The 26,868-nt window shown below is 40.0% G+C and overlaps 2 protein-coding genes across 8 annotated transcripts in view; one reads left to right on the top strand and one right to left on the bottom strand.

Moving 5' to 3' along the window:
* The window catches only part of lrch3 (leucine-rich repeats and calponin homology (CH) domain containing 3), a 124,988-nt gene extending 115,588 nt beyond the window's left edge, over window positions 1–9,400 (top strand). For 3 of the 5 annotated variants that reach the window (XM_078410252.1, XM_078410255.1, XM_078410253.1), the window contains one exon: window positions 415–4,187. In XM_078410252.1, the coding sequence (XP_078266378.1) occupies window positions 415–621 (207 nt within the window). In that variant the 3' untranslated portion in view covers window positions 622–4,187. The other 2 variants (XM_078410254.1, XM_078410256.1) reach the window with 2 other exon arrangements.
* A 4,159-nt stretch (window positions 9,401–13,559) lies between these two features.
* LOC144599403 (dynein regulatory complex protein 9-like) overlaps window positions 13,560–26,868 on the bottom strand; it is a 32,201-nt gene continuing 18,892 nt past the window's right edge. For 2 of the 3 annotated variants that reach the window (XM_078410238.1, XM_078410239.1), the window contains exons 7-10: window positions 26,175–26,249; window positions 20,922–21,053; window positions 15,924–16,025; window positions 13,560–14,859 (exon numbers count right to left, since the gene is read on the bottom strand). In XM_078410238.1, coding sequence (XP_078266364.1) covers window positions 14,728–14,859; window positions 15,924–16,025; window positions 20,922–21,053; window positions 26,175–26,249 — 441 coding nt within the window. In that variant the 3' untranslated portion in view covers window positions 13,560–14,727. The remainder of the gene's footprint in view (window positions 14,860–15,923; window positions 16,026–20,921; window positions 21,054–26,174; window positions 26,250–26,868) is intronic. The other variant, XM_078410240.1, reaches the window with a different exon arrangement.

The raw sequence follows: 26,868 nt of genomic DNA, 5'->3' as shown, positions 1-26,868 counted from the left end.
AAAACCATTCATGCAGCTACAACAGTGACATGCCAAGCCTATTGTTGAAACTTAAATTTTATTATAAAAATGTAGTTAAATAGCGTCTAACCTCTAGAACAATGCAGTCCTGTGTAAACACAAGTTCCATCAAATAGAAATATTTGGTCTTAGATTCTCCGACGAATCCACAAATCTTAGAAAATCTCTCAATATGAGAAAGAACAAAAAGCTGCTAATTAAATAGTGTTAGAAACTAATTCAGTGTTTAAACTGGATACTGGCACCTTGAAATTAATTGTGCTGTCTGTGTTTATTGTGCATGGCTCTGAAATGAGGCAAAGGTAAAAGTAATTCTAAGTAAATGTTGCATGCTGATTTTCTCAACTAATTTTTCTTTGTCGTTTCTCTCCTCACTCACTGAAACATTGGAAGGATGACCTTTGCTCTTCATCTGATGTGCTCCAAGCCAACATCCTCAGCACTCAAAAGACGGTTGACATGCTACTGACTTTGGGAGCAAGCATAACCAGTCCTGTTCTTGCCCCTCTCTCTGGTGGCCAGCTTGCAGGCTTTGCTCTCTTTTACATCAATGTTATGCTTCTGCTTTTTGCTCTGTACCATTGGGTCACTGTATTCTAATTAGAAGAGAAGGTATGTGCAAGGGAAATGAGGAGAGATGGAGCTTGTAAAGTGAACTGCACTACTGATTTTGGTTGAAAACGTTCCATAGAAAATGTTTTCTAGTACTTTAAGATATTATTTTTAATAGAGATCAATGATTAGATTTCTAATATTTTTGAGAATGAACCATTCATAGTGCCTTCATACCATTTATTTTGGCATTTTGTGATATTTAAGCCGTTCCAATGTTTTTTACTCATTCAGTCTTCTCAACCCACTGTCTGGCTGAAGCATTGGTGCATGCACACTCACTAAAAAGAAACTTCAATAATTGTCATGACTATTTGCAACTATTTTGATAATCAGATTAAAATATTTCCAAAATAATAAAACTTGTTTCTTACACTTTTATTGGGGAGAGTTCTAAGGATAGGACTTCTTGTTTGGGATATATATTAAGTAGTTACTATTAGCAAGACTTTTTGAATTGCTAGTTGTAAAAGGACACTTGTAAAAAGACAGTGTTGTTTTCCAAACCAATTCCATTGTTGTCTGTCCTACTCTGATCCCTTTGGATTATATTTCAATCCTGTGAAATTGAATTGATTATTTTAAGTTGAATAGTCCTGTCCTTTATTGTGTAGTTGAGTAGCTTGCGTGAAAATTGTAGGTTGCAGAAGCATTGATTATCTTCACTTGCTGTGAATCTATTTTGCATATATAAACATGCAAACATTCAAGTTTAAAAATGCGGCTAATGTTTCCCTGCCTTTAATGTTTTTATTATTGGCTGTATATATTATGGTTCAAGTACAACTGCTGGATTGTTCTGTTGAAAGCCATAGCAAGAATAGGTTCAGAAGCAGTTGGTCTGTTTATTTTGGAAAAAAGAATTGATTTTAGAAAATCTATCTAGAATCTTTGAATGCATCAAGTGTAACCACCTTGTTCCTATTCCTTATTGGATGAAGTTCTACCAACTTTGAACATTGTTAAGCGAATGCAGTGTGTTTTGGAGTAATTTCTGCCTGCTTTCAGGAAATAAATAACATTCATCATAACTTTATGCAACAGGAAATGTAATCAAAATTAATGGAGTTGTGATTGGCTTAACTAGGAATAGACAAAACCTTCTGCTTAAGAACCTGTGTGTTGTAAGAGCAGAACTTGCTTGCTTTTCTCAGGTACAGGTATCTTGCTTAACCAAATACATAACTGATAGTTTAGTTTATATTTGGCATTTACAATGTCTTTGATTTCATCGGAAAAAAATTACCTCCACTGATGGAAAATTGAAACATTAAAGATAATTTATGTTTTAAAAAGACTGGCTTCTTATATAACGCCTTGTAACGCTCAATGGTGTATGAAGCAAATATTCTTGAATCTTTGCTCAAAAGTACAATTACTTTTCATAGGTGACTTACATAACCAGTTTCTAATTAACGTTGCTCGTCATTCATTTGTGCCAACTTTCATGGACAGCAGTAAAAATTATATAATTTGCAAAATAGTAAAAACATTTTGCATGCACTATTCAGAGCAGTTGACATTTGACTGGAGATAATTGTCATTAGTACCTGTAATTAGGTCACTGAAAATAATTTAGTGTTTGTCAGAATTAGGTATATAATGACCGATTAAATCCATTTTTTTCTTCTCAAATTAATGACAGTAAGTCTTACCCAAACTGTACCAAAGATGAAATCATAACATTTTTCAAAGGAGAATGCACAAGAAATGCCGTAGTTGTGATTTGTTTACAGCAATGCCCAATAATGTAGGGCTGTACTTCTGACACCTGACTTAAGAATTGCCAAAGGAGATACAAGCCATTTGAAGAAATAAATGGTCGTCTTTGAATTTTGATCTTCATTATCATCCTTACCATAGCTCCCGTTGGGGAATAATTTTGTGATGAGAGCATACCCACTTGCTGGATGGTGCCATGTGAAACTTCAAAGTGACTGTCCATCAGGATGTTCAAACATAATCAACCATCACTGCATTAGCCATAACTTTTCAGCAATCACAATATACATTTCAAACAGGATAGATGTCAGGAGTGGAATGCTGGGCTTATTTATTTTTTCATACCCCAATCTTCAAGACATGTTTAACAGCTCCATTGTTCTCTAACAAACTTATTTGATTCACTTCAAATGATAACTTAAGCCTAGACCTTTATAAAGTGTACAGCACGGGGCTATACCAGTTAATACATTTTACTACTCAACCAGCAAAGGATTTCTGTAAAAAATTAATTTTAATAGTCAGATAAATAATGTTTCCCATTAAATAACCAACGTGTCTTGTAATGTGTAACCTTGAAGAATCAGTAGATAATATTCTTTATTCATATAATTCAGTTTTATGAGAATTTAAGAATATTTAAACTTTTAGTCTCTTTAGTTTGGAAGTTACAACTTCAATAATAAAAAGTGCAAATTGTCAGAAATCTTTGGTAGAGCAGTCAGGATTTATAAAGTGAGAAACAGTGAGGGATATTGTTAACTTTATGGAATACAGCAAGTGAGAATCTTCAAGTATTGAATAAATACTTTAAATTATATTTTAGAAATTAAGGTTTTAATAATTAACACATTGTCTAATGAACAAATTGCATATTTAGAATTTCCTGACCCCATAACTTTTGCATTTAAAAAAAAATCCAATTCATATTATGCTCCTTTTCATTAGGAAGAGACTGCTATTGATCGATTGTAAGAATAATTCATATTTTTGGAGTGACAAATAATACATTTAAATCACTTATTTTTCGCTGGGAATTTTATGTTTTGACTATAATAGATTTTTATCACATTATTCCCATATTTGTTTGAAAGCAGGCTTGTTAGAAATGATTAAAACAAGAAATAGTTTCAGCATTAGAGGGCAAAGTCCATCATTATTCAGATGAGGAAAGGGATGAGTAATAAATCTGCAGTGTCTTCCATGAGATAACCTTGAAAGTCTGGATCTGTACTATTACATGAACAAAAATAGGTGGTCCATTTTCAAGAAACCCAGTTATAACATTATAGTTGAGATTCATCCAGGATATCGATTGTTGCCTCTTGAGATTGTTAAATTGGAATTGGGTAAATGGCTCACTAAAGTGTTTTTAACCACGCATGAGGAGGATGAAAGGTCTACCAATAAAATACTAACCTAATATAATATTTATTTAAACTTTTATTTTATTCACACAAAGGCCACAGTCAACACAGGACAAGCCAAAATTGGGAATTATGTATCCAAAATTCATACAGTTTAGAGCAAAGTTTATATATGTTTAGCATCTGTCAGGCATATTGTGGACAAAATGCAGTATTGGAGTCAGGGCATGAGGTTTGAACTCAGCGGGGTGTTGATTGAGAAGGAGCCATTAGCAGGTGTAACCATTCGCCTTCACACACTGCTGCTTGATTGCTTCCAGCAGTTCATTTGTATGCAAGTTAATTTGATGTCATGTTGTCGTTTCATTTTTCAGGTCTTCCAATTTTTGTTATTTTAAGCAAACAAACCATTTGTTAATTTTGTTTTTCTCCCCTCCTTTTATTCCCCTCCCTTTCTCTTGTTTTTTAATTTTGTTTAGGATCGATTGTGTCTGCCCCTTCACATTCTAGAAGAGAAAGGACTGGCACAGGTAGCCGTGACTATAGAAACTCTGCTTGAGCTGGCCCCTACCAAACAGCACCATTAATCAACACTCTAGAGACTACAAGTGATGGGCATCACACCCAAGAAATACTTTTGCAACATAATCACGTTGGTCTGCGTGGTGATCATATTTATCACATGTTTAGCATCCGCATGATGACTTTCTGCCTTGACAGCTCTAGCAACCAGTTGCTAAACGTGACCTTTTGGATCCTTCCACTGTTACTTTTTCAGAAAGGCAGCACTCCATTTGTTTTCTAGCTTGGTCACTGCGTTCCAAGTGGTTTTCATCGTGGCATTCAAGCCGCTGAGATATTGCACAGAGCAGTCTTGTCAACAGCTCAAGGAACCAAAACCAGAAAAACATACCCCTCATAACTTTACCTCACAAGTGGCCAGATTATGCATTGGACTTTTAATTTTCCATAGTTTCTTCTTTGTGTGGTGGCCAGTAAGATGGAATTTGATAGGAACAGTCAGGACAATCTGAAGTATATATTGGAATAAGAAATTCACATTAAAGTTGCACTTCGTATAATGCTAGTTTGATTCCAAGTTCTAAGTAGGAATAAGCAATTCACAACAGCTGCAGAGCTTCACAAGGTGTGGTAAGGATATTATTTTAAAATTGCATATCCCTTGTCTGGTAATAAATACTGAGAAACCACAGAATTAATTGACTGTCCACTCAGTATTGTTTGTATAGGAATGGTATGTTTCATCAGCAGCAGAACTCCATTAAATACTATAAAGATTCTTATAACTTGGGGAATGTTATATGGTGTTTTTAGAAATCCATTTCTAGAAACTATGCACTGGCTACTCTTGTGTGGTTCAGTACATTATGGATTATTTCCGGTTTGGTTACAGGGTTTTCTTGGTCCATATATTTTGAAGCATAGATATGATTATACATAGACATTGCTTTTTGGTGCCTTCATGTGTACATTTATTCTGATCTAACTAAATACTTTTTGGAATTAATTTTTCATAGTTAGATTTTGCTTATAGAGCATACATTTGTATTTATTCATAGTGGCAAGTATGATAAAGCAACCATTACATAACCTCTGGTTGCTCAACTGTATTGAGTAATGTAGTGAAATGCACTTTATCATGAAGTGACATTGATGATGACTTCAGTCAGCTTCATGACACCAGAAAGAAATCTGTCGTGTAGGCTTTCTACATGACTTTTAGTACCTTCCACTACATTTTGTTCATTTATGTATCTAGTTTTTTTTAATACGGTTTTAACTAAATATACAGTGAATCCTCAGAAAAGATTTACGAGGATGTTGCCAGGACGTGAGAGTGTGAGCTATCGGGTGAGGTTGAGTAGGCTGGGTCTCTATACCATGGAGCGCAGGAGGATGAGCGGAGATCTTAGGTATACAAAATAATGAGAGGAATATATCGGGGAGATGCACAGAGTCTTTTGCCCAGAGTAGGGGAATCGAGGATCAGAGGACATAGGTTCAAGGTGAAAGGGAAAAGATTTAATAGGAATCCGAGGGGTAACCTTTTCACACAAAGGGTGGTGGGTGTATAGAATAAGCTGCCAGAGGAGGTAGTTGAGGCTGGGACTATCCCATCGTTTAAGAAACAGTTAGACAGGTACTTGGATAGGACAGGTTTGGAGGGATATGGACCAAGCGCAGGCAAGTGGGATTAGTGTAGCTGGGACATTGTTGGCCGGTGTGGGCGAGTTGGGCCGAAGGGCCTGTTCCCACACTGTATCACTCTATGTCTCTAAACAGTGATATGCAGACTTCACAACATTTTCATATGAGCACTTATCCATTCTTTCAAGATAATCAGTTGTGATTTTGACTTGAAAGGCTGTTATGTGGAATAGATTGTATCCATTTTTTCTTATGGTGTCATTTAAACTTAAATTCACACATTCAATAATCGTAAACATAAATTTTTAAGAGTAAGATGCCCTGTATCCCATCCTCAAACAATTAGAATTATTGCACCAAACCTTTTTGTTATTTGTATCAAAGTGATTAATTTTACGTCACTTACACTTGGGGTTGTTCTTAAATGCAGCACAGTTGGGCAATAGAAAGGAGTCCATTTTTTTATTCATGACCTGAACAGATGGAGTTTTGCCTGCACTTTTCTTTTCAAGTATTACCGAATTCCATGTTTTCTTGTTTTTTTAATATTAATCACATCACACTGTTGAAGTACAGGTTTGTTTCAAATTATGTATTAATTTTAAGCTATACAATAAGATTTCAGTATCAGATGCTAATCTCTTGTGCTTTATTTTCCATTTATGTTATTCCAAGTCTGCTAACTGGTATCTATTTGACTTGGCAGAAGCCCATTGACCTTTGAAAGTGACTTGACCTAGGTCGGAAACTGTCAGGGGCCAGATTAACATTGTTCACGTTAATTATGAAGGGTATTCAACAGGACAAGCACACACCACATAAAATAATATTTGTCAGACACACTTCTCCTCTGCAGAACTTGCTGGGGAGAAAAGTATATCATTGTCATACTTATTATATTCTTGAAACTCAAGGTGATTTAGAAAAAAATGAATAATATTGCATTGTATCAGTAATCCTTTGTTTGATCTCTACACACATACATAATATATTTAAGAACTGATTCAGTAAAGATTTATCGTTAAGTTCACTTTTTTTTAAACATTGGTAGAGACTATGAGGGATAAGGAAAGGAATCTCTTATAAAATTAATCTTTGATTGATGCCCATAGGACATGCTCATATCATAATCTTACATAGGAAAATAAATTATTTGCTCTGATTATACCGTAATAAATTTGAGTCCGTGGGATTGGGGAAAGGAGGTAGTGCATTTGAGACCGGGTGTGGGTAGAGGGTAATGAATTATTTAAAGGAAAAAATATTTTGCACATTTAAAAATAATTACCAACATTGTGCTGTGGAAAAGCAATGTTGCAGCAACAATGGTGTGAATATAGAGAGTTATGTGCTTCTGACCAGTGGAAGGACTCAAATCTAAGCAAGTAAATCAACCATTTATTTTGATTTGTTACTGGGATTTTCAACAATTACATAATACTTTTCTGTTTTTGTTCTACTTTTAGTTGTATTGCCTTCTGCTGAGGAAGTTGCACCAAACTTTGGCAGGGGCAATAAACAATAGACAATAGGTGCAGGAGGAGGCCATTCGGCCCTTCGAGCCCGCACCGCCATTCAATGTGATCATGGCTGATCATTCTCAATCAGTACCCCGTTCCTACCTTCTCCCCATACCCCCTGACTCCGCTATCCTTAAGAGCTCTATCCAGCTCTCTCTTGAATGCATTCAGAGAATTGGTCTCCACTGCCTTCTGAGGCAGAGAATTCCACAGATTCACAACTCTGACTGAAAAAGTTTTTCCTCATCTCAGTTCTAAATGGCCTACCACTTATTCTTAAACTGGGGCTGCAGTTCTGGACCTTAAAATTAGACAAGTTTGGTGCTGTTTCTCATTGTACTAAAATATAAGCCTGAGTAGCATTAACAGAAAAATTATGAAGTTTTTTAAAGTGAGCTCAGGGGAGAAGTTTGTTATATTCATTAGTTCTGGCAGTGTATTCAGTATTTCATTGATGATTTAAAACCAGAATTCATATTCCCAGTAAAGCGCCTAAATTCAGGCCCAGTATAGAATCTAGTGAATTGGGACCTCATCTTATCATTCCTTGAGTTAAACTTATTTTAAAGAAGTACAATAGTACTGGTTTAAAGGTACATCTCTTTACATGTCTTTCCCATTCCTGGGCCAATGATACTTTAAAAATCTTTCCTGCTAAAGTTTTCAGAGGACCTTTGTACCATGACCTGTCTCGATCAAGGTTTTAAGATACATATTAGGTCACATTATGTCCCAGCACAGTGATCTTGACAGCGGAGACAAATAATTATTATTTCATCAGCACTGGTCATTGACCTGAATTTTTTTATTTTTAAATATTACCTGACCTGTTGACCATTTCTAGCATTTGTGTTTTTATTTTAGATTTCCAGCATTCATAGTATTTTTCCCTTGTGATCTTGTATGTTTGTCATTCTGTTTAGTTTAGCTTAAATGCATTTACCTAATGGAGATTATGACTATTTCATAAAGTTAATAATGCTTTGAAATATGACTAATATCAAACTGTATAATACTGCATTGCAGATTAAGTTGATTAGGTTGATCTCCATATTGCACTATCATTACATGGATCAGATGGAATGCCTAATGGACTTAATTGTATTCCAGTTTCTCAGTAAATCTACTGTATCTTGTTGCTCCTGTCTACTCAAGGCAATTGAAAAAGTCCTTCATGTATCTGAATATCTTTTCATGCTTTTTCAGTGTGTTAGCAAATTTGAAGCTCTTCGAAATCTAATTCACTAGTGCATTTTACAGGGTGCAATTTTTTTCCTAATCTGAGTTATTTGTGCTACTCTCTGGAAATAGTGAAATTGCTCATTAACTTGCATTCAGCAGGAATATGACGTTAAATCACTGAACAATTGCACTGACTCGTGAAAGTTAGCTTGAGTTGGAACCACTTTTATACCAGAAATAAACTGAGATGCATCAAGTAATTTTGACATATGTTACTGCCGGGAGCTTTTTAAAATAGACTGAAACTGACAAATGTGGGAACAGATAATTTACTAAGAAGTTGACCCCACTTCATAGTTACTTGGAACCAGTGCTTAAATATTTGTGGTGAACATGCATGGATGACTGTCTAGTATTTTTTTGCCTTTCAATTGTAGACTGTTGTAAATACTTATGTAGCTGTTCATGGTATGGTCATTTGTATACAATGCTGTTTTATGTTAACCATATTCTCTTTTAAAAATTATATTAATGTTACATTTTATTTGCTGAGTACAGCTACATCTGTTACACATTCTTACAGCTGCAGAGAGACGAGATGTGTACAGTATTCTTCTGTTCAATTTGTTTTTCCTTTGAAAGCCTAAAATCTTGGAGGCCTTGGCTTTAAAAACATTGTATAGATAATTGCTATGTAAAAAGAAAGGGCATTTTTGTCAACGCCACTTTGGTTGTAACTGTCTCCTTTGTACATATGTATAACATACATTATAGGTTTTATGCTTTTGTGATGAATAAAGATTGTATATGGAAGTAACCTAAAGATATGTGTTTATTTTTCCTTTAAACTCTCTGTGCCGCAACACAATAAATGTTGAGAGACACAAGGAATTGCAGAAGCAAATTATAAAGTAATTCAGCGGGTCGGTGAGGTAGAGAGTTTAGATTTTCATGGGAAAATCAATGAAGCAGACTAAAAACCTGGCGAAGGATATATTAGAACATGGAACATTACAGCACAGGAACAGGCCCTTCGGCCCACAATGTTGTGCTAAATATAATATCAAGACTAATTCTTATCTGTCTGCACATAATCCATATTCCACCATTGCCTGCATATCCATGTGCTTATCCAAATGCCATTGTATGTTCCTCCACCACCACTGGCAGCTCATTCCAGGCACGAATCATCTGTAAAAAATATATAAACTTCCCTTGTACATGTCCATGTAGGTCTTCAACTTCTGTGATGAAAACTTACCTGAAACAAATACGTCTCTCCACAGATGTTGTCAGACCAAATGTGTATTTACAGATTTTGTTTCAGATTTGCAATTTTCTGTTGTAGGTAGCTATCAAGTGTCAATTCAAGCAATTTCCTTGCATCTAGCAACTGATGTTATTAGGCAACACAGACAGCTAACACCTTTGAATTGTAACAGCAAGCATATCAAAGAAAGCTTTCAGCAATTAACATCCTGCTGGAGGGACACAGCAGGTCCTGATGCAGAGTCTAGACCTGAAATGTCAAAGACTCCCTTCCCTGCAGAGATGCTGCTTGATTGGCTGAGTTCCTCCAGCAGCTTTTGCTCCAGATTACAACAGTCCCTTAGGTCTCCAAATTTTCAGTTACTTTTTCATGCATTTTATAAGAACACGAAATAAGGTAGAAGATAAAAGACTTATTTGCAAAATATACTTTGTACTTGGTGAAGATTGAAATCCACATACAGAGAATTAATATATCAGCCAAAGAGTTTACTAATCATTAATCATGGTCATGCAGTACGGAAACAGGCCCTTCAGCCCAACTTGCCAGTGCCAACCAATTATGGCTTGGTAAACAAAACTCACTTGAGCCTAATAATAAAGCATCATATTTTCAGTTCATGTTACTTAATTCACTAATTTCCCATGATTGTGGTGATAACTACAGGCTGGTGAGCATGGCAAGAAAATTACTCGAGAAAGTCCAAAGTGATGTATAAATTTACAAGGGGGTAGTCACCATGGCTTTGTGTGGGGGAAGTCCTCCCTCGCTCATTTGATTGAATTTCGTGAGGAGTTAACTGATAAGGCTGGGCAATAGATGTTGTTTATGTAGACATTAGTCGGACATTTGACAAGACTCCATGTGGACCCTTGTTTGTAGATGGTACAAACAGGCCCTTCAGCCCAACTTGTGCACACTGACCAACATGCCCCTTCTACACTAGTCCAACCTGCCTGCGTTTAGCTCGCATCCCTCTAACCCTATCCATGTACCTGTTGAAATTCTTTTTTTAAGCATTGCGATAGTAGCTAACTCAACTACCTCCTCCAGCAGCTCATTCCAAACACTCACCACCCTTTGTGTGTAAAAAAAAGTCACCCCTCAGATTCCTATGAAATCTTACCCCCCCCCCCCCTCTCAATTTAAAGCCATGTCCTCTGGTTCTTGATTCCCCTGCTTTGGGCAAAATACTGTGCATTGTCCACCAGGTGGCGATGGCAGCCTCACCAACAGTCTGTCTTTTCATCTTTTTAGTGTGTTTTAAAAGTATTTTAAGTGTGTATTAAAATTATGTGTTAATGTACTCTGGTTTTATGTGGGGGTGGGGGTCGGGGGAAACTTTTTTCAATTTCTTACCTTGTTGGCGATACGATTGTTTTTGGATTGTATCTCCGGTCGCTTTGTGGCCTAACATCATGGAGCTGGCGGCCTTGCTCGAGACTGACTTTGAGCCCCACCGCAGGGCAGTGAACTTACCATCGGAGCCTGCGATCCCTTGCCTGGGATCAACGCTCCAACCGCTGCCTGTGGATTTCAACATCGAGGAGCTCGCAGTCTCGGGTGGAGACTGATGTCGGGAAGCTCAAGTTGCAGCAGGTTCGACCAGCCCCGACCCAGGGTCTGATCGCCTGGCGCGGGGAGCTGCGATCACCCCGATGCGGGTGGCTCGACCGCCCTTTGAGGGAGCCAAGATCGCCCCGACAACGGAAGGCTCGAGGCCCCCGACCGCGGGTGAACAAAGAAAGGAAGAAGATTGAACTTTTTTTGCCTTCCATCACAGTGAAGAATGGGGGAGTCACTGTGGTAGATGTCATGTTAAAAAATTATTTGGGTGTCTTGTTGCTCTTTATTGGCATGACTGCATGACAAATCAAATTCCTCGTATGTTGCAAAACATACTTGACTAATAAAGTACTATTATGATTACCTGATCTCATGATTTAAATTCCATCAACCATTTCTCTGCCCAACTGATCAAGATCCTGCTGCAATTTTTAACAGCCATCTACGCCACCACCCACTTTAGTGTTAAATACAAAGTTGCTAATCATACCATGTGCATTCTCATTCAAATCATTGATACTGATGACAATCAGCAATGGATCCAGCACCAAACCCTGAGGCACACCACTAGTCACAGACCTCCAGTGCGAAAAGCAACCTTCCATCATCCTCTGCTTCCCTCCATGAAGACAATTTTCTATCCATTCAGCTTTCTCCCCTTGGATCTCATGCGCTCTAACCTTCCACAGCAGCCTATCATGTGGAACCTTGTCAAATGCCTTGTTGAATACATCTACAGCTCTGCCCTCGTCTACCTTTTTGGTCACATCTTCAAAATATCTTTATAATAAATATTAACGACTTCGATGTTAGGTAATTGTGGATGATACAGAAGTTGATGTGGATTGCGAGGAACCTTATCTATGGCTATAGCATGATAGAGATCAGAATGAATATAGGGAGGGGCATTGGGAGATGGAATTTAATCCTGACAATTGCGAGATGTGCATTTGGGAAGCCATTTGGTAAGGACATGTACAGTAAGTGGTGGGGCATGAGCAAATGTTGAACAGAAAGACCTTGGCTTCAAATCAATAGTTAAATATATCGTTGAATAGCCTGGTGAAGGTTCATAGGTCAGGGCATAGAACATAAAAGTTAAGATGTAGCACCTGCGTTATTGGTTGGACTGCACTTGGAGTACTGTATCGCCTTACCATTGGAAGGATTTGATTGCTTTGGAGAGAATGCAGAGGAGATTTTTGCAGGTTGTTAGATGTCTGGAACGCACTGTCTGAAAGGGTGGTGGAATTCGATACAATCACTATGTTCAAGGGATATTTAAGAGGCACCTAAACAGACAAGGCATGGAAAGATAGGGACCTATGTGGCCAAATAGGATAAGTGTACATGGGCAAAAATGTCAGCACGCACATGGTGGGATGAAGGCCTGATTCTCTGCTGTACAACTCATGACTGTAGAGAGACGACAAGTGTCATAGACAATGTAGGCAAATTACCAGCAGTGAGGAGAGGATTTCTGCATTAATTAATGCATGAATGGAAGTTTCAAGGTTCCTATAACTTTTAGTGTCATTGCAACAATAAAATCTGGACAGTAAAATCTTAAAGAACTTGAAGATCTGCTGGGGAGTCTGAAAATAGCAATCAGCAATTTAGGAATTATATCATTTGAAGATAAATGGTGGATTCACAATTGCAAAGTAAGTTTGTTCAACCTGGTGCAATCTAATGTTCTGTCATCGATCATCAATCAACCAAATAATTCAACGAGAAGGTGTGATTGGTATAACAGATCCATCAGATCTAATTGATTGTGTGGGACAATCAAAAGGCAATACTTTATGTGAAATCATTTTCCTGTAGAAATGAAAAACGTTTGCAATGGTTGGAAAATTGTTTGGTGAAGTATACTTGGAAAAAGTCAAAAAACACTGTGGCTTTAGCTCCAAGCAGAATTACGAGGGTTCAGAATTGTCCTTTCTAATTTGCTGCCTATTGAGTAATAACACATAAAGAGTAATAACACATAGAGACAACAAAAAAGCTCTCAAAATCTTGTATTGTAAATATTATTTATTAATGTAAATAAAATTATAAAGGTATAAACAAACCTCAAGCATTCACCTTAAGTTGTTGGAATCTGATTTGTACATATGTGTAATTTAATTGTGCTATTGTGTATAAGCTAAAAAATATATCAAAAGTACCAATTTTAAATAATGGGCCTCAGAAAAGTTTTTTCAATGTGTTCGTGTTTATTTTAAGTTAAAACATTTGCTCTATAAGAAAGAAAAATATTTCCTCCTGTGTCCATTTTTCCTTGTTACCGTGTTTTACCGTGTTATAAAAACTGGAGGATAAAAAGTTTGTCCAAATTCATTCCATAGTGGTCTTGCGAATAAAGACATTTTCCAAGGTGTCACTGTAAAATCTTAAAACATGTTTTCTTTCTAAAAAAACATTAATTTTCATTTTGAAGCTCATTGGTTTAGTGCCTTATCCATACACAACCTGTGTTGACATTTCATGGACATGCGGTTTTTAAATGAACTGATAAACAGAACGTGTCCTGTCACAATGATTATTTCAATCCTATCTTGAATATGACTGGCTGTTTTAATATCTAAGTGATGAAATTATATGCGAGCCTAAATACCATCTTCATCTGATAATTAATTTCAAAAGATGTTACTACACAGTATGACATTTTGCTGGTAGTTAATTGTTTTTTGTTTCTGTAATGAGTGGATAATTTTTCACAACATGAATATGTTGCTGTATATATATATATATATATATATATATATATATATATATATATATCAAAATTGCAATTTTAGCAGTCAGCTGGCATTGAGTCAGTACAATTGAACAAAAATGAATTTGATGAAACTCCCTGGTGAAATTCTAGATTACTGTTTCTTCTAAATAATAGATAAAATGTCAGAATACTGTTCAGTGATTCCAGCATTTTATGCTTTTGATATTAAAAAATTGTAATAGTTTGGCTAAAAGACAGGAGGGGGTGTGGAGGTAGTAAAAGGAGAGAGAGAGAGAGAGAGTGGGAAGAGCTGCACAGGAAAAGAAAATTGTATGAAACAACTCACAGTATTAAGACATTATAACTTAAGATTTTAATTGTTTTGCAAGTATGAAAAATATAATAGATGGATTGCGAGTATGATTAGCGATTAATTTTGTAAAGTTTGCATTCTTATTTGGTCAATATAATTTAACTTTTCAAAATTGGTTTGTATTGTCAAGTAAGAATCTTTCTCTTTGAAGCAAAACAAAGCCTTGCATGGATACTGCAAATTTCAAGAAAGAAGTGGTTTCATTTCTTCTTTTTATCCTTCTCCTTCCCTTTACCTTTTGCCTTTCCTTTGGCTTCTACTTTCTTTTTTATAAGGTTCTTAAAGAAACCAATCTCCCTGCGAACCATCACCCCACGCCACCATGACTGAAGCTGTGAAAGAGGGAAAGATAAAATATCTCATGTCAAGGAATATCTACTGAGGTTTTCCAATAGTTTCTCATCCAAGAATTAAGGAAAACAATTCTTGATTTCTATTTGCAATCATTGTATAACAAAAGCCCAGAAAGGTTTATGATACATTATTGGGCCCAAATCCCCTAAATCTGGCTTTACTATTTTACTAGAAATGCTTCCATGGTCTTATTTATATCCTTGAAAGGCAAAATATATCAAGTACATTTAAAAATTACATATGGTAATTCCAAAGATAATTGCTTTATGTAAGAGGACCACATTAGCAAAGTACAAATTTGTAGTTGAACTACATTGTGGGTCAGTTGGATCTCTGCACATTTTATCTTAAAATATGAATCTTAAAATAAGTTACTGTTATTTTACAAAATATAAATAAAATACAAAATGCTAGAAATACTCAGATTAGACAGAAACAGTTAATATTTCACGACAATGACCTCTCATTGGGGAGAGGTTGGACAGACTTGGACTGTTTTCTCTAGAATGACAGAGGTTGAGAGGAGACCTGATAGAAGTCTATAAAATTATGAGAGGCACAGTTAGGGTGGACGGTCAGAACATTTTTCCCAGGTTGGAAAATCAAATACTAGAGAACATAGTGTTAAGGTGAGAGGGGCAAAGTTTAACAGAGTGTACATTTTTTTTTACACATAAGGTGGCAAGTGCCTGGAAGGTCCAGCCTGGGGCTGTGGTTGAGGCTGATAAAATAGTCACATTTCAGAGATGTTTTGATAGGCAAATGGAAATGCTGGGAATATGCAGGCAAATAAAAGTTGGTCTTGGCAACATGTTCGGCACAACATTGGATGCCAAAGGGCCTGTTCCTGTGCTGTACAACTTTGTGTAATGTAGGTGAACAGAATATCCTGAATGCAGTGTAAACTTATTGGAAGAAAATTACATTATAAATTGTGAAGATTGCTTTGTTGCATTGTTCTGTAACCAGGCATTAATATTTTGATTTAATTGGTCCCAGACCTCCATGTGATGTTGCATGAAATGTATTCATGTAATTTTACCTTGATTATGCTTCTAAACTCTCTTTCTTCTTGTGTTCGTCTCTTGCATTCATTCTCCCTCTCAAGTCTGTCCTCAATTATTACTCGTTCATATGTCAAATACTGAAGGATGAGAAAGAAAACAAAATCACCTGATATTTTTCTTACTCCTTCCTAATTACATTAATCAGAGTTCAAGGACATGTTATTGTAAGGATATTTAATGCATGTGCTGGAACAGAACAATCCATGAACAGAACAATGAAAGAACAAGGAACTGCAGATGCTTGAATCTTGCATAGATTCAAGTGTTGGAGTAGCTCAGCAGGTCTGGCAACCCCTCTGCAAAACATGGATTGGCAATTTTTCAGGTCGGGACCCTTGAGACCAATTGTAGTTTGAGGGAGAAAAGTTGTAAAAGAGGTAGGGATGGGAAAACACCTGGCAAGTGATAGGTGGATACAGGTGAGGGTGGTTTTGATTGATAGACATATGGAGAAGGGCTAGAGATGAAAAGGAAATGATAAGGAGGTAAGTGAAATGTAAAATTAGAGGGGGGGATACTGGTGGAATTGGATGGAGGGGGGAGTAGGGGGTGGGATTGTGAGGCAAATGGGTGAACATAGGGGTGGGGGTGCACAGGAAAGAGGGGGGGAAGAGAAAGAAGGGTTGTTACCTAAAATTGGAGAATTTAATATTCATACCATTGGGTTGTAAGTTACCTAAGCGGAAGACGAGGGACTGTTCATACAGATTGCTTGTGGCCTCACTCTGGCAATGGAGGACGCCAAGGACAAGAAGGTCGGTATGGGAATGGGAAGACGAGTTAAAATGATTGCATCTGGGAGATCCAACAGTCCTTGGTGGGCCGAACGCAAGCGTTACTTGCAACCGCTTGGAACAATGTGCATTAATTTAATCTACCTCATAAACATTCAAAGCAGATCAGCATAATAAATGATTGAGGATGCCAGCACAGGGCTCTGTGAAAGCATCGTTGACCAGAGCAGCACAAAGATTGCTCCTTTTCCATTTTCCCTTCATCCCACAAATAATATCCAGTGATTTAAGTTTACCACTCTTATTTAGCCATTCCCTTGTCGTGATGTTGCATCTCACCTCTCAGAGAGCCAGGAATTCTGGCTTCCCGGGTGGGTCAGGAAGAGATGAAAGATATCTACCTCATAACTCAATCGGATATATCATAGACACAGCTTAGATACTGACATTGCAGGTAACAGGAAGATTTTGAGGTGTGATCTAAACGCGTAATCACTAGGCTGCTGAAACTACCAGTGTCCTTTCAGCAGCCAATAATCCTAAACTGTTTTATTCACAAAATGCTGGAGTAACTCAGCAGGTCAGGCAGCATCTCGGGAGAGAAGGAATGGGTGACGTTTCGGGTCGAGACCCTTCTTCAGACTTCTTGTGAATAAATCGATTTGTACCAGCATCTGCAGTTATTTTCTTATAATCCTAAACTGTTGCCTGTTGTGACAAGACGATGCAGTCCAAAGTTGGGTCATCTAGGTTTTAGGGTTATTTATCTCCACTACTATCAGAAAACAATCTTCCACCAGCTTTGCTGTTGCCATTGAGACACATGGCATGAACATGGGAAAATACAGCTGTTCAGTCTATCGGCACAGAGGGTGTGCATTAGGGTGATTAGGCAATGATTGTAGGTTTCTAAACATGTTCATTTGGTTTGTGTTTTTTTAATTTGAGCTCAAGAAAGCATTGAAATAATGAGCAGCCGAAGGAAAATAGCAGGGATTTTAATTCTCAATCTTGTTGGCTTGTGGGATGTGGGTATAATTGGCAGGACAGAATTTAATGAACATCTCTGATATTTCTTGTTATGCAGCTTCCACATTGCTCTTTGCAACAGTTTAAATTGTTTAGTGTATAAAGTGTAATTAATTTATATTAAGTGTAATCATAATTGTTAATTATTATAATACGTGCTCATTCCAAGTTTTTTGTCAATGGTGAATCCGAGCATATGAGTTATGGGGTCTGGATGTGGTAATGTCATCGGGCATCAATGGGATATAGTTTGGATACACTTATTGTAGTGGGCACCCTTCAGCACTTCTGAGTAACTTCTCACTTTCAATCCCAGTCCAGTGTTGGAAGTGTGTAAGAAGGAACTGCAGATGTTGGTTTAAACCGAAGATAGACGCAAAAAGCTGGAGTAACTCAGCGGGACTAGCAGCATCTCTGGAGAGAAGGAATGGGTGACGTTTCGGGTCGAGACCCTTCAGTATCTTGCTGTCTGCCTGAAGAAGGCAATGATGACATTTTGCGGGATTTAACACAATGTACCTCACTCAATCCTGTTCATGGATCATGTACAGGTGGTTATTTCAATGTCAGCCTTCCAGCATTATATAGAAATATGCACCAGGGTGCCCTTGATTGCCCCCAAAACCCATCTGGTGGTTCAGCTGGGTGGATTAAATTGAAATAAAGTCATTTGAGCTTATTGACTTTCCCTCTCCTTGTGTACAGTGCATCACCAAAGCTTTGGAGAATGCAGTGGGTACAAATACAAATGTCAACTGCAATGGTCAGAAATGATCCAGAGATCTTCTTTGAAAACCATCCAAACCTGCACTCGGGGGCATTTCTATTCCATCAAGAAGAGATGTGTGCTTACAAAAGCCTCAGATTACAGAAGTCCTCAGATTCTATTACTGCCACGTTTTGAACCCTATTTGCAAAGAGGCTTTTCACCTATTCCCAGTTATGCTGGAGTCCCAGTTGGACCACAGTTAACATTCCAACAGCAAAACAACCTGCAACACAGTCTTCAACATAGATTCTAAAAATTGACTGCAGCACTACCCAACTTTAAACCCAGTTGAACAAAACAAAGTATCTTCAAACTCAATCACCCATAAATTAAGGGTCCCTTTACATTACTAGATGGGAGTGGTTAATCTGATACCCAGTCTAGGCTTCCTGGTCACAACTCGTACTGTATATTTGGTACATGCACGCAGCCCTTATACTTGGGGCTGAGCATTCAATTGATGCTGTGTGATTATTGATGTCACAACTATCTAATTTTTGTACATTCAACACACACAAAACAGTAAACCCTCGTTACAATGGAACATACGGGGGAGGGGAATGTGTCCATTATTGCTGATTGTCCGCTATAACTGACTGAGTGAGGGGGGGGGGGGGGGGGGGGGTGAGGGGTAAATATTAACTAGTTTATCCCAGAGCGGCAGAGCCTCTGGCCCCACACACCATGCTGCTGGGACAGGCCCAGTACTTGCACCACCTTCTTACTGCTCGCGCTCTCTGCCCCACAACCAGAAGCACACTGTGTGGGCCAGATAATTGGGTACCCTGGTGGAAATGGGGGCGGAGAGTCACGGTGCAAAGGGAGCCTCACCCTGTTACCGGGGGGCACGCATTGCCAGGGGGCGGGGGCACGCATTGCCAGGGGGCTGGGGCACGCATTGCCAGGGGGCCGGGGCTGGGGCACGCATTGCCAGGGGGCTGGGGCTGGGGCACGCATTGCCAGGGGGCTGGGGCTGGGGCACGCATTGCCAGGGGGCCGGGGCTGGGGCCGGGGCACGCATTGCCAGGGGGCTGGGGCACGCATTGCCAGGGGGCTGGGGCACGCATTGCCAGGGGGCTGGGGCACGCATTGCCAGGGGGCTGGGGCACGCATTGCCAGGGGGCGGGGGCACGCATTGCCAGGGGGCGGGGGCACGCATTGCCAGGGGGCTGCTGCACGCATTGCCAGGGGGCCGGGGCTGGGGCCGGGGCACGCATTGCCAGGGGGCCGGGGCACGCATTGCCAGGGGGCCGGGGCACGCATTGCCAGGGGGCCGGGGCTGGGGCCGGGGCACGCATTGCCAGGGGGCTGGGGCACGCATTGCCAGGGGGCTGGGGCACGCATTGCCAGGGGGCTGGGGCACGCATTGCCAGGGGGCCGGGGCACGCATTGCCAGGGGGCTGGGGCACGCATTGCCAGGGGGCCGGGGCACGCATTGCCAGGGGGCGGGGGCACGCATTGCCAGGGGGCCGGGGCTGGGGCCGGGGCACGCATTGCCAGGGGGCGGGGGCACGCATTGCCAGGGGGCCGGGGCTGGGGCCGGGGCACGCATTGCCAGGGGGCTGGGGCCGGGGCACGCATTGCCAGGGGGCTGGGGCACGCATTGCCAGGGGGCGGGGGCACGCATTGCCAGGGGGCGGGGGCACGCATTGCCAGGGGGCCGGGGCACGCATTGCCAGGGGGCGGGGGCACGCATTGCCAGGGGGCTGGGGCACGCATTGCCAGGGGGCGGGGGCACGCATTGCCAGGGGGCCGGGGCACGCATTGCCAGGGGGCGGGGGCACGCATTGCCAGGGGGCCGGGGCACGCATTGCCAGGGGGCCGGGGCTGGGGCCGGGGCATACATTGCCAGGTGCACTGTGTCCAACAGCTCAGGACGTTGTGTTTTTTTGCAGCTGCTGCAAACCAGCAGCCAAATCAACGCTCTTCAAGAGTGTTTTACTGCTCACTGTCTCCGTGCTGCCACCTTTCCACTGCCCAACACTGCACTGCGCGCCACCCGCCACCACAGACAGACTCCTCGGTCCGCTATCATCAAAACCCGTTATAAAGAGGTGGATAATAATGAGGGTATGTGCAAATCATATGTGCAAATCATACGATTCGATTTGCAATCAATGCAAAACATGCTACGATGCAGCAATCAGATTTCAAGATCAAAATTCTGTCCAAATCAGGAATCATGGTGTTGAAAGTCCAGCACGACATGATCCAATTTCAGATCACTATTTGTAATTGATTGCAAACAACTTCCAAAAGCAGATTATATGGCTTCATAACATTCTAAATAATATTGCAGAAAAGTTTCTTAAAAGCAACTACATGTTATCTTAATAAATTCATTAATTGGTGTTCATTCAGAGAAAAGCACCTAAAGTGCAAGGGGAAAAGGTTAGCAATGTTCTTCTCCAGAGAGGTGAATGATGGACCATGAGGAATACCTTTTCAGAGTCATCTCGCAGGCGTTGTAAATTATTAACCTTGGATATTTTCAGAGAAATCAGTTCATTTTGCTTCGCTTCAATGTCTTTGTCATATTTTTCCATCCACAATTCCAGCTTTTCTTCCAGATCCTGATTGAGAAACAAAGACACAAGGTGGCAATAATATCAGAATTCCATGATATATTAATCAATAATTATTTTAATCACACACACCTTCTAGCATGATAAAATTATTTGGATCATTTTAACACTACTCTCTTGCACTAACCCTATCGTAATTCCTATTTTCAGAAACATAAGAGATAAAGGTTTATGTATTTTCCTTCAGTTATAGGGGGCCAAATTGGACAGAGCTAAAAAATATTTGATTAACCTGGGTCCATTTGGCACTAAAATTAATTGATAGCTACCGGCCAGTGCTAATCAAATGATTGTTTTTATTGATACACTGCATGGCCCAGTTATGGGAGAGGCTGGCAACAGTTCAAGTGGCCAGGAGTAATTGAAGATGGTTAAGTTTGCGAATGATAGTGCAAATGATTGGACAACTAGTGGAATACTGCTGCAGGAGATGGTGAAAAGCAGCAAAGATGGAGCTTAGTCCCACGCTGATTTTCAGAGGCCCTGATGGATCAGGTGATGAGGGTGGTTCTCTGTCCATGGATGTTATGCAAATGAGTTACTGTGGGAAGAGGCAGCAATTCAGGTAAGGAGTTTAGCCCCAACATGTTGAAAGACTTTGATTGACCTCATTGAAGTTCCAAATGTTTCAACTATGTGCATTTTACTTTCCCCATCCCTCACTCTTGTGCTTTTTTATTACCAATGACCATTTATTAGAATAACTGTAAGATCCTTCGTGTTGCCTTTGATTAGTACGGGTGTCAGGGGTTATGGGGAGAAGGCAGGAGAACCCGAACCCCCACCCCTCTCTCCCCCCCCACCCCTCCCTGCCTCTCTCACACCCTCCTTTTAAGGCAAGAGATAGATAGATTGTTGATTAGTGCAGGTGTCAGGGGTTACGGGGAGAAGGCAGGAGAATGGGGTTTGGAGGGAGAGATAGATCAGCCATGATTTGAATGATGGAGTCGTCTTGATGGGCCGAATTACCTAATTCTGCTCCAATCACTTATGATCCCTGATGATGCCTCTTCTATTGTTCTGACCCCCTTCTCCTGAGGTTCAACTCCATACTTCTATTCTTACAACTACTCCTTGGCTGAATGCACTTTATTGATATATTGGGGAGGGGCTCATCATGAGCCAATGAACTTTGAAATGTCCTGGAGTCCACTGCAAGAAACCTGCAGATCATTCCAAACAGCAGGAGCTTTCTTTGAGGTGGACAATAGACAATAGACAATAGGTGCAGGAGGAGGCCATCCGGCCCTTCGAGCCAGCACCGCCATTCAATGTGATCATGGCTGATCATTCTCAATCCTGTTCCTGCCTTCTCCCCATATCCCCTGACTCCGCTATCCTTAAGAGCTCTATCCAGCTCTCTCTTGAATGCATTCAGAGAATTGGCCTCCACTGCCTTCTGAGGCAGAGAATTCCACAGATTCACAACTCTCTGACTGAAAACGTTTTTCCTCATCTCAGTTCTAAATGGCCTACCCCTTATTCTTAAACTGTGGTCCCTTGTTCTGGACTCCCCCAACATTGGGAACATGTTTCTTGCCTCTAACGTGTCCAACCCCTTAATAATCTTATACGTTTCGATAAGATCTCCTCTCATCCTTCTAAATTCCAGTGTATACAAGCCTAGTTGCTCCAGTCTTTCAACATATGATAGTCCCGCCATTCCGGGAATTAACCTAGTAAACCTACGCTGCACGCCCTCAATAGCAAGAATATCCTTCCTCAAATTTGGAGACCAAAACTGCACACAGTACTCCAGGTGCAGTCTCACTAGGGCCCTGTACAACTGCAGAAGGAACTCTTTGCTCCAATACTCAACTCCTCTTGTTATGAAGGCCAACATTCCATTGGCTTTCTTCACTGCCTGCTGTACCTGCATGCTTCCTTTCAGTGACTGATGCACTAGGACACCCAGATCTCGTTGTACGTCCCCTGTTCCTAACTTGACACCATTCAGATAATACTCTGCCTTCCTAATCTTACCACCAAAGTGGATAACCTCACACTTATCCACATTAAACTGCATCTGCCATGCATCCGCCCACTCACACAACCTGTCCAAGTCACCCTGCAACCTCATAGCATCTTCCTCACAGTTCACACTACCACCCAGCTTTGTATCATCTGCAAATTTGCTAATGGTACTTTTAATCCCTTCATCCAAGTCATTGATGTATATTGTAAATAGCTGCGGTCCCAACACCGAGCCTTGCGGTACCCCACTAGTTACTGCCTGCCATTCTGAAAGGGACCCATTTATCCCCACTCTTTGCTTTCTGTCTGTCAACCAATTTTCTATCCATGTCAGTACCCTACCTCCAATACCATGTGCTCTAATTTTGCCCACTAATCTCCTATGTGGAACCTTGTCAAAGGCTTTCTGAAAGTCAAGGTACACCACATCCACCGGCTCTCCCCTGTCAATTTTCCTGGTTACATCCTCAAAGAATTCCAGAAGATTAGTCAAGCATGATTTCCCCTTCGTAAATCCATGCTGACTCGGAACAATCCTGTTACTACTATCCAAATGCTCCGCAATTTCGTCTTTTATGATTGACTCCAGCATCTTCCCCACCACTGATGTCAGACTAACTGGTCTATAATTTCCCGTTTTCTCTCTCCCTCCTTTCTTAAAAAGTGGGACAACATTAGCTACCCTCCAATCCACAGGAACTGATCCTGAATCTATAGAACATTGGAAAATGATCACCAATGCGTTCATAATTTCTAGCGCCACCTCCTTAAGTACTCTGGGATGCGCACCATCAGGCCCTGGGGATTTATCAGCCTTCAGTCCCATTAGTCTACCCAACACCCTTTCCTGCCTAATGTGGATTTCCTTCAGTTCCTCCTTCACCCTAGGATCTCTGGCCATTAGAACATCTGGGACATTGCTTGTATCTTTCTTAGTGAAGACAGATCCAAAGTACCGGTTCAACTCGTCTGCCATTTCCTTGTCTCCCATAATAAATTCCCCCGCTTCTGTCTTCAAGGGACCCACATTTGCCTTGACTATTTTTTTCCTCTTTACATATCTAAAAAAGCTTTTACTATCCTCCTTTATATTATTGGCTAGTTTACCCTCGTACCTCATCTTTTCTCCCCGTATTGCCTTCTTAGTCATCTTCTGTTGCTCTTTAAAAGAGTCCCAATCCTCTGGCTTCCCACTCTTCTTTGCTTTGTTGTACTTCTTCTCTTTTATTTTTATGCTGTCCTTGACTTCCCTTGTTAGCCACGGGTGCCTCTTACTCCCCTTGGAATCTTTCCTCCTCTTTGGGATAAATTGATCCTGCCACTTCTGCATTGTTCCCAGGAATACCTGCCATTGCTGTTCCACCGTCTTCCCTGCGAGGGCTTCCTTCCAGTCAATTCTGTCCAGCTCCCGCCTCATGCCTCTGTAATCCCCTTTGCTATACTGTAATACTGACACTTCCGATTTTCCCATCTCCCTCTCAATTTGTAGAGTAAAACTTATCATATTGTGATCACTGCATCCTAATGGCTCTTTTACCTCGAGTCCCCTTATCAGATCAGATTCATTACACAACACTAAATCCAGAATTGCCTTCTCCCTAGTACGCTCCAGTACAAGCTGTTCTAAGAATCCATCTCGAAGACACTCCACAAACTCTCTTTCCTGGGGTCCATTACCAACCTGATTTTCCCAGTCTACCTGCATGTTGAAATCTCCCATAACCACCTTAGCATTACATTTGCGACATGCCAATTTTAGCTCCTTATTCAACTACCAGCGATCTATTGATTATACTGCAAGACAAAACACTCTATCAGCTTGAGGAACTCACTTGTTTTGTACGCAGTTTCATTGGAGTCAGGAGTGGCTAATGAAGGGACTCGACCCAAAACGTCACCCACTCCTTCACTCCAGAGATGCTGCCTGTCCTGCTGAGTTACTCCAGCATTTTGTGTCTATCTTCCTGGTTAACTGTTTGTCTGTTCTGGTGACTGTGAAATGGAGAGAGCTGTGGAATGTCAGATGATGGTGTGATGGTGACTGCTTTCTGGATATGTGGAGTTACTATGATACCAGTATTAAATGTGATACTGCTGGTCTTAAAGCCATATGAATGGCAAAATGTTTGTAGACAACCGGAAGCATGTCAATTATTTCTATTTGTATATTTTCTTACATTTATTTTATTTTCAGAGTCTGGGGATTTCTGGCACGACCAGCATTTATTGTCCATCCCTAACTGCTCTTGAACTGCGCGTCATGCAGAGCCATTTCAGACAGAAGTCCAGAGTCAACTACAGTTGTGGATCTGGAGTCACAATCAGGCCAAACCAGCCACAGTTAGCAGAAGAGTAATGAGTGAACCACATGGGTTTTTACAATAATCCAGTAGTTTTGTGGTTATCATTCTCAAGACTAATATTTTTCTGATCAGGTAATTCAGCATTAATTATTCTATTGTTTCTTTTTCTGGAAATTCATTTCTGATGGAAAAATATTATGTATGGTGCTATTTGAGATATGTTTCAATTTTCAAAAGATGATAAAATTATAATGATTTAAGAGAAGTAGTCATAGTAATCTTTATCTGTATTTAATCTCTTCTGAATACTAAGGGAACTTTTGCCTGGCTATGGCTTTATAAGTGACAAATAACTAAACTTTATGTATGAGCTCAGGCAGTTGGTGTCAATTGTGCATTTGATGTCTAGAGTATTCAACTAAATCCACTTGTTTGGAAGCTGTTTCACCATCAGTACAATATCAGTAGGAAAACTTGGTTGATTCATTATTTCTTCCAAGGCCAGGAATGCCAGAGGTATTGTAATACCACCCTATTTGAGAAACTAATATTCTGCAATTATTCAAAATGATATAACAACAAGAAGAATGGAATTCAAATGAAGAATATAAAACAAAAGCATTATTGGGAATAAATTTTCTATTCCATAACTGATCCTAGTTCTGACGCATATGGAAAATTATATTATCTATTACAAAGCGAGTTCTGAGTTGTATGAAATAGCAACCATTCTAATTCAGAATTGCTTCTGTAATTCAGCCTTGCCTGTCTTTTTGTTTTATCTTAAAGTAGTAGAGTTCCTTCCTTTAATTTGACGGACTTGGATACTTACTGCCTGATTTTGCCTCAGGAATCTTTCAATCTCCAAGTGTATCCGATGCTCCTGGTCGATTTTGCTTTTCAAGAGCTGGTTAAAGAAGATCAAATATAACGCAATGGGAGTTTTAAAAATGTTGACTAAACTTTAATAATTTTTACATTTTAATTAAGCTTTTGCTAATGGAATTCTTGTAGTCTAACCATGCATTCTCTGTAAAGATAACAACTTCACTGGCAGGACTGAAAGTAACATTTATTTTCTCTTATTTAAAATACCAATGAAATTAACTGAGGGGATTGTAATTTGAAACTGGAACTAAATAATTATAATATTGATGTAATTATTTTTGTAAATGCGGGTGAGCTTTAAACACAGAAAGAATTCTGCTTTGCTAGCTCACCTGGTACATTAGATATCGTGCTGCGCTGTGCAACGCAGGAAGCTCAAGGGTATAATTTATCCCGACTGTGTTTTGAACCAGGTTGCAGCCAAGGCACCATAGTTGGCTTCAAAGCATATTTAACAGAGAGGCAAAAGGTGAGCCAGAATCATTGTTGTTGATTATAATCAGGTCATAGGAACATAACCCTGAGCTGATGCCAATAACTTGAGTACAGGATGTGCTGGTATTAGCACCATGAGCTTTGGATTGAGCAGGTGGCAAAGATCTACATAAAGAACGTCATGGATTGATGAAAATCTGGAT

This window comes from Rhinoraja longicauda, chromosome 13 (assembly GCF_053455715.1).
Source record: "Rhinoraja longicauda isolate Sanriku21f chromosome 13, sRhiLon1.1, whole genome shotgun sequence".
Lineage (NCBI taxonomy): Eukaryota > Metazoa > Chordata > Chondrichthyes > Rajiformes > Arhynchobatidae > Rhinoraja > Rhinoraja longicauda.
The sequence above is the reverse complement of the archived record's forward strand: the minus strand, read 5'-3'. Positions and strand labels throughout refer to the sequence as shown.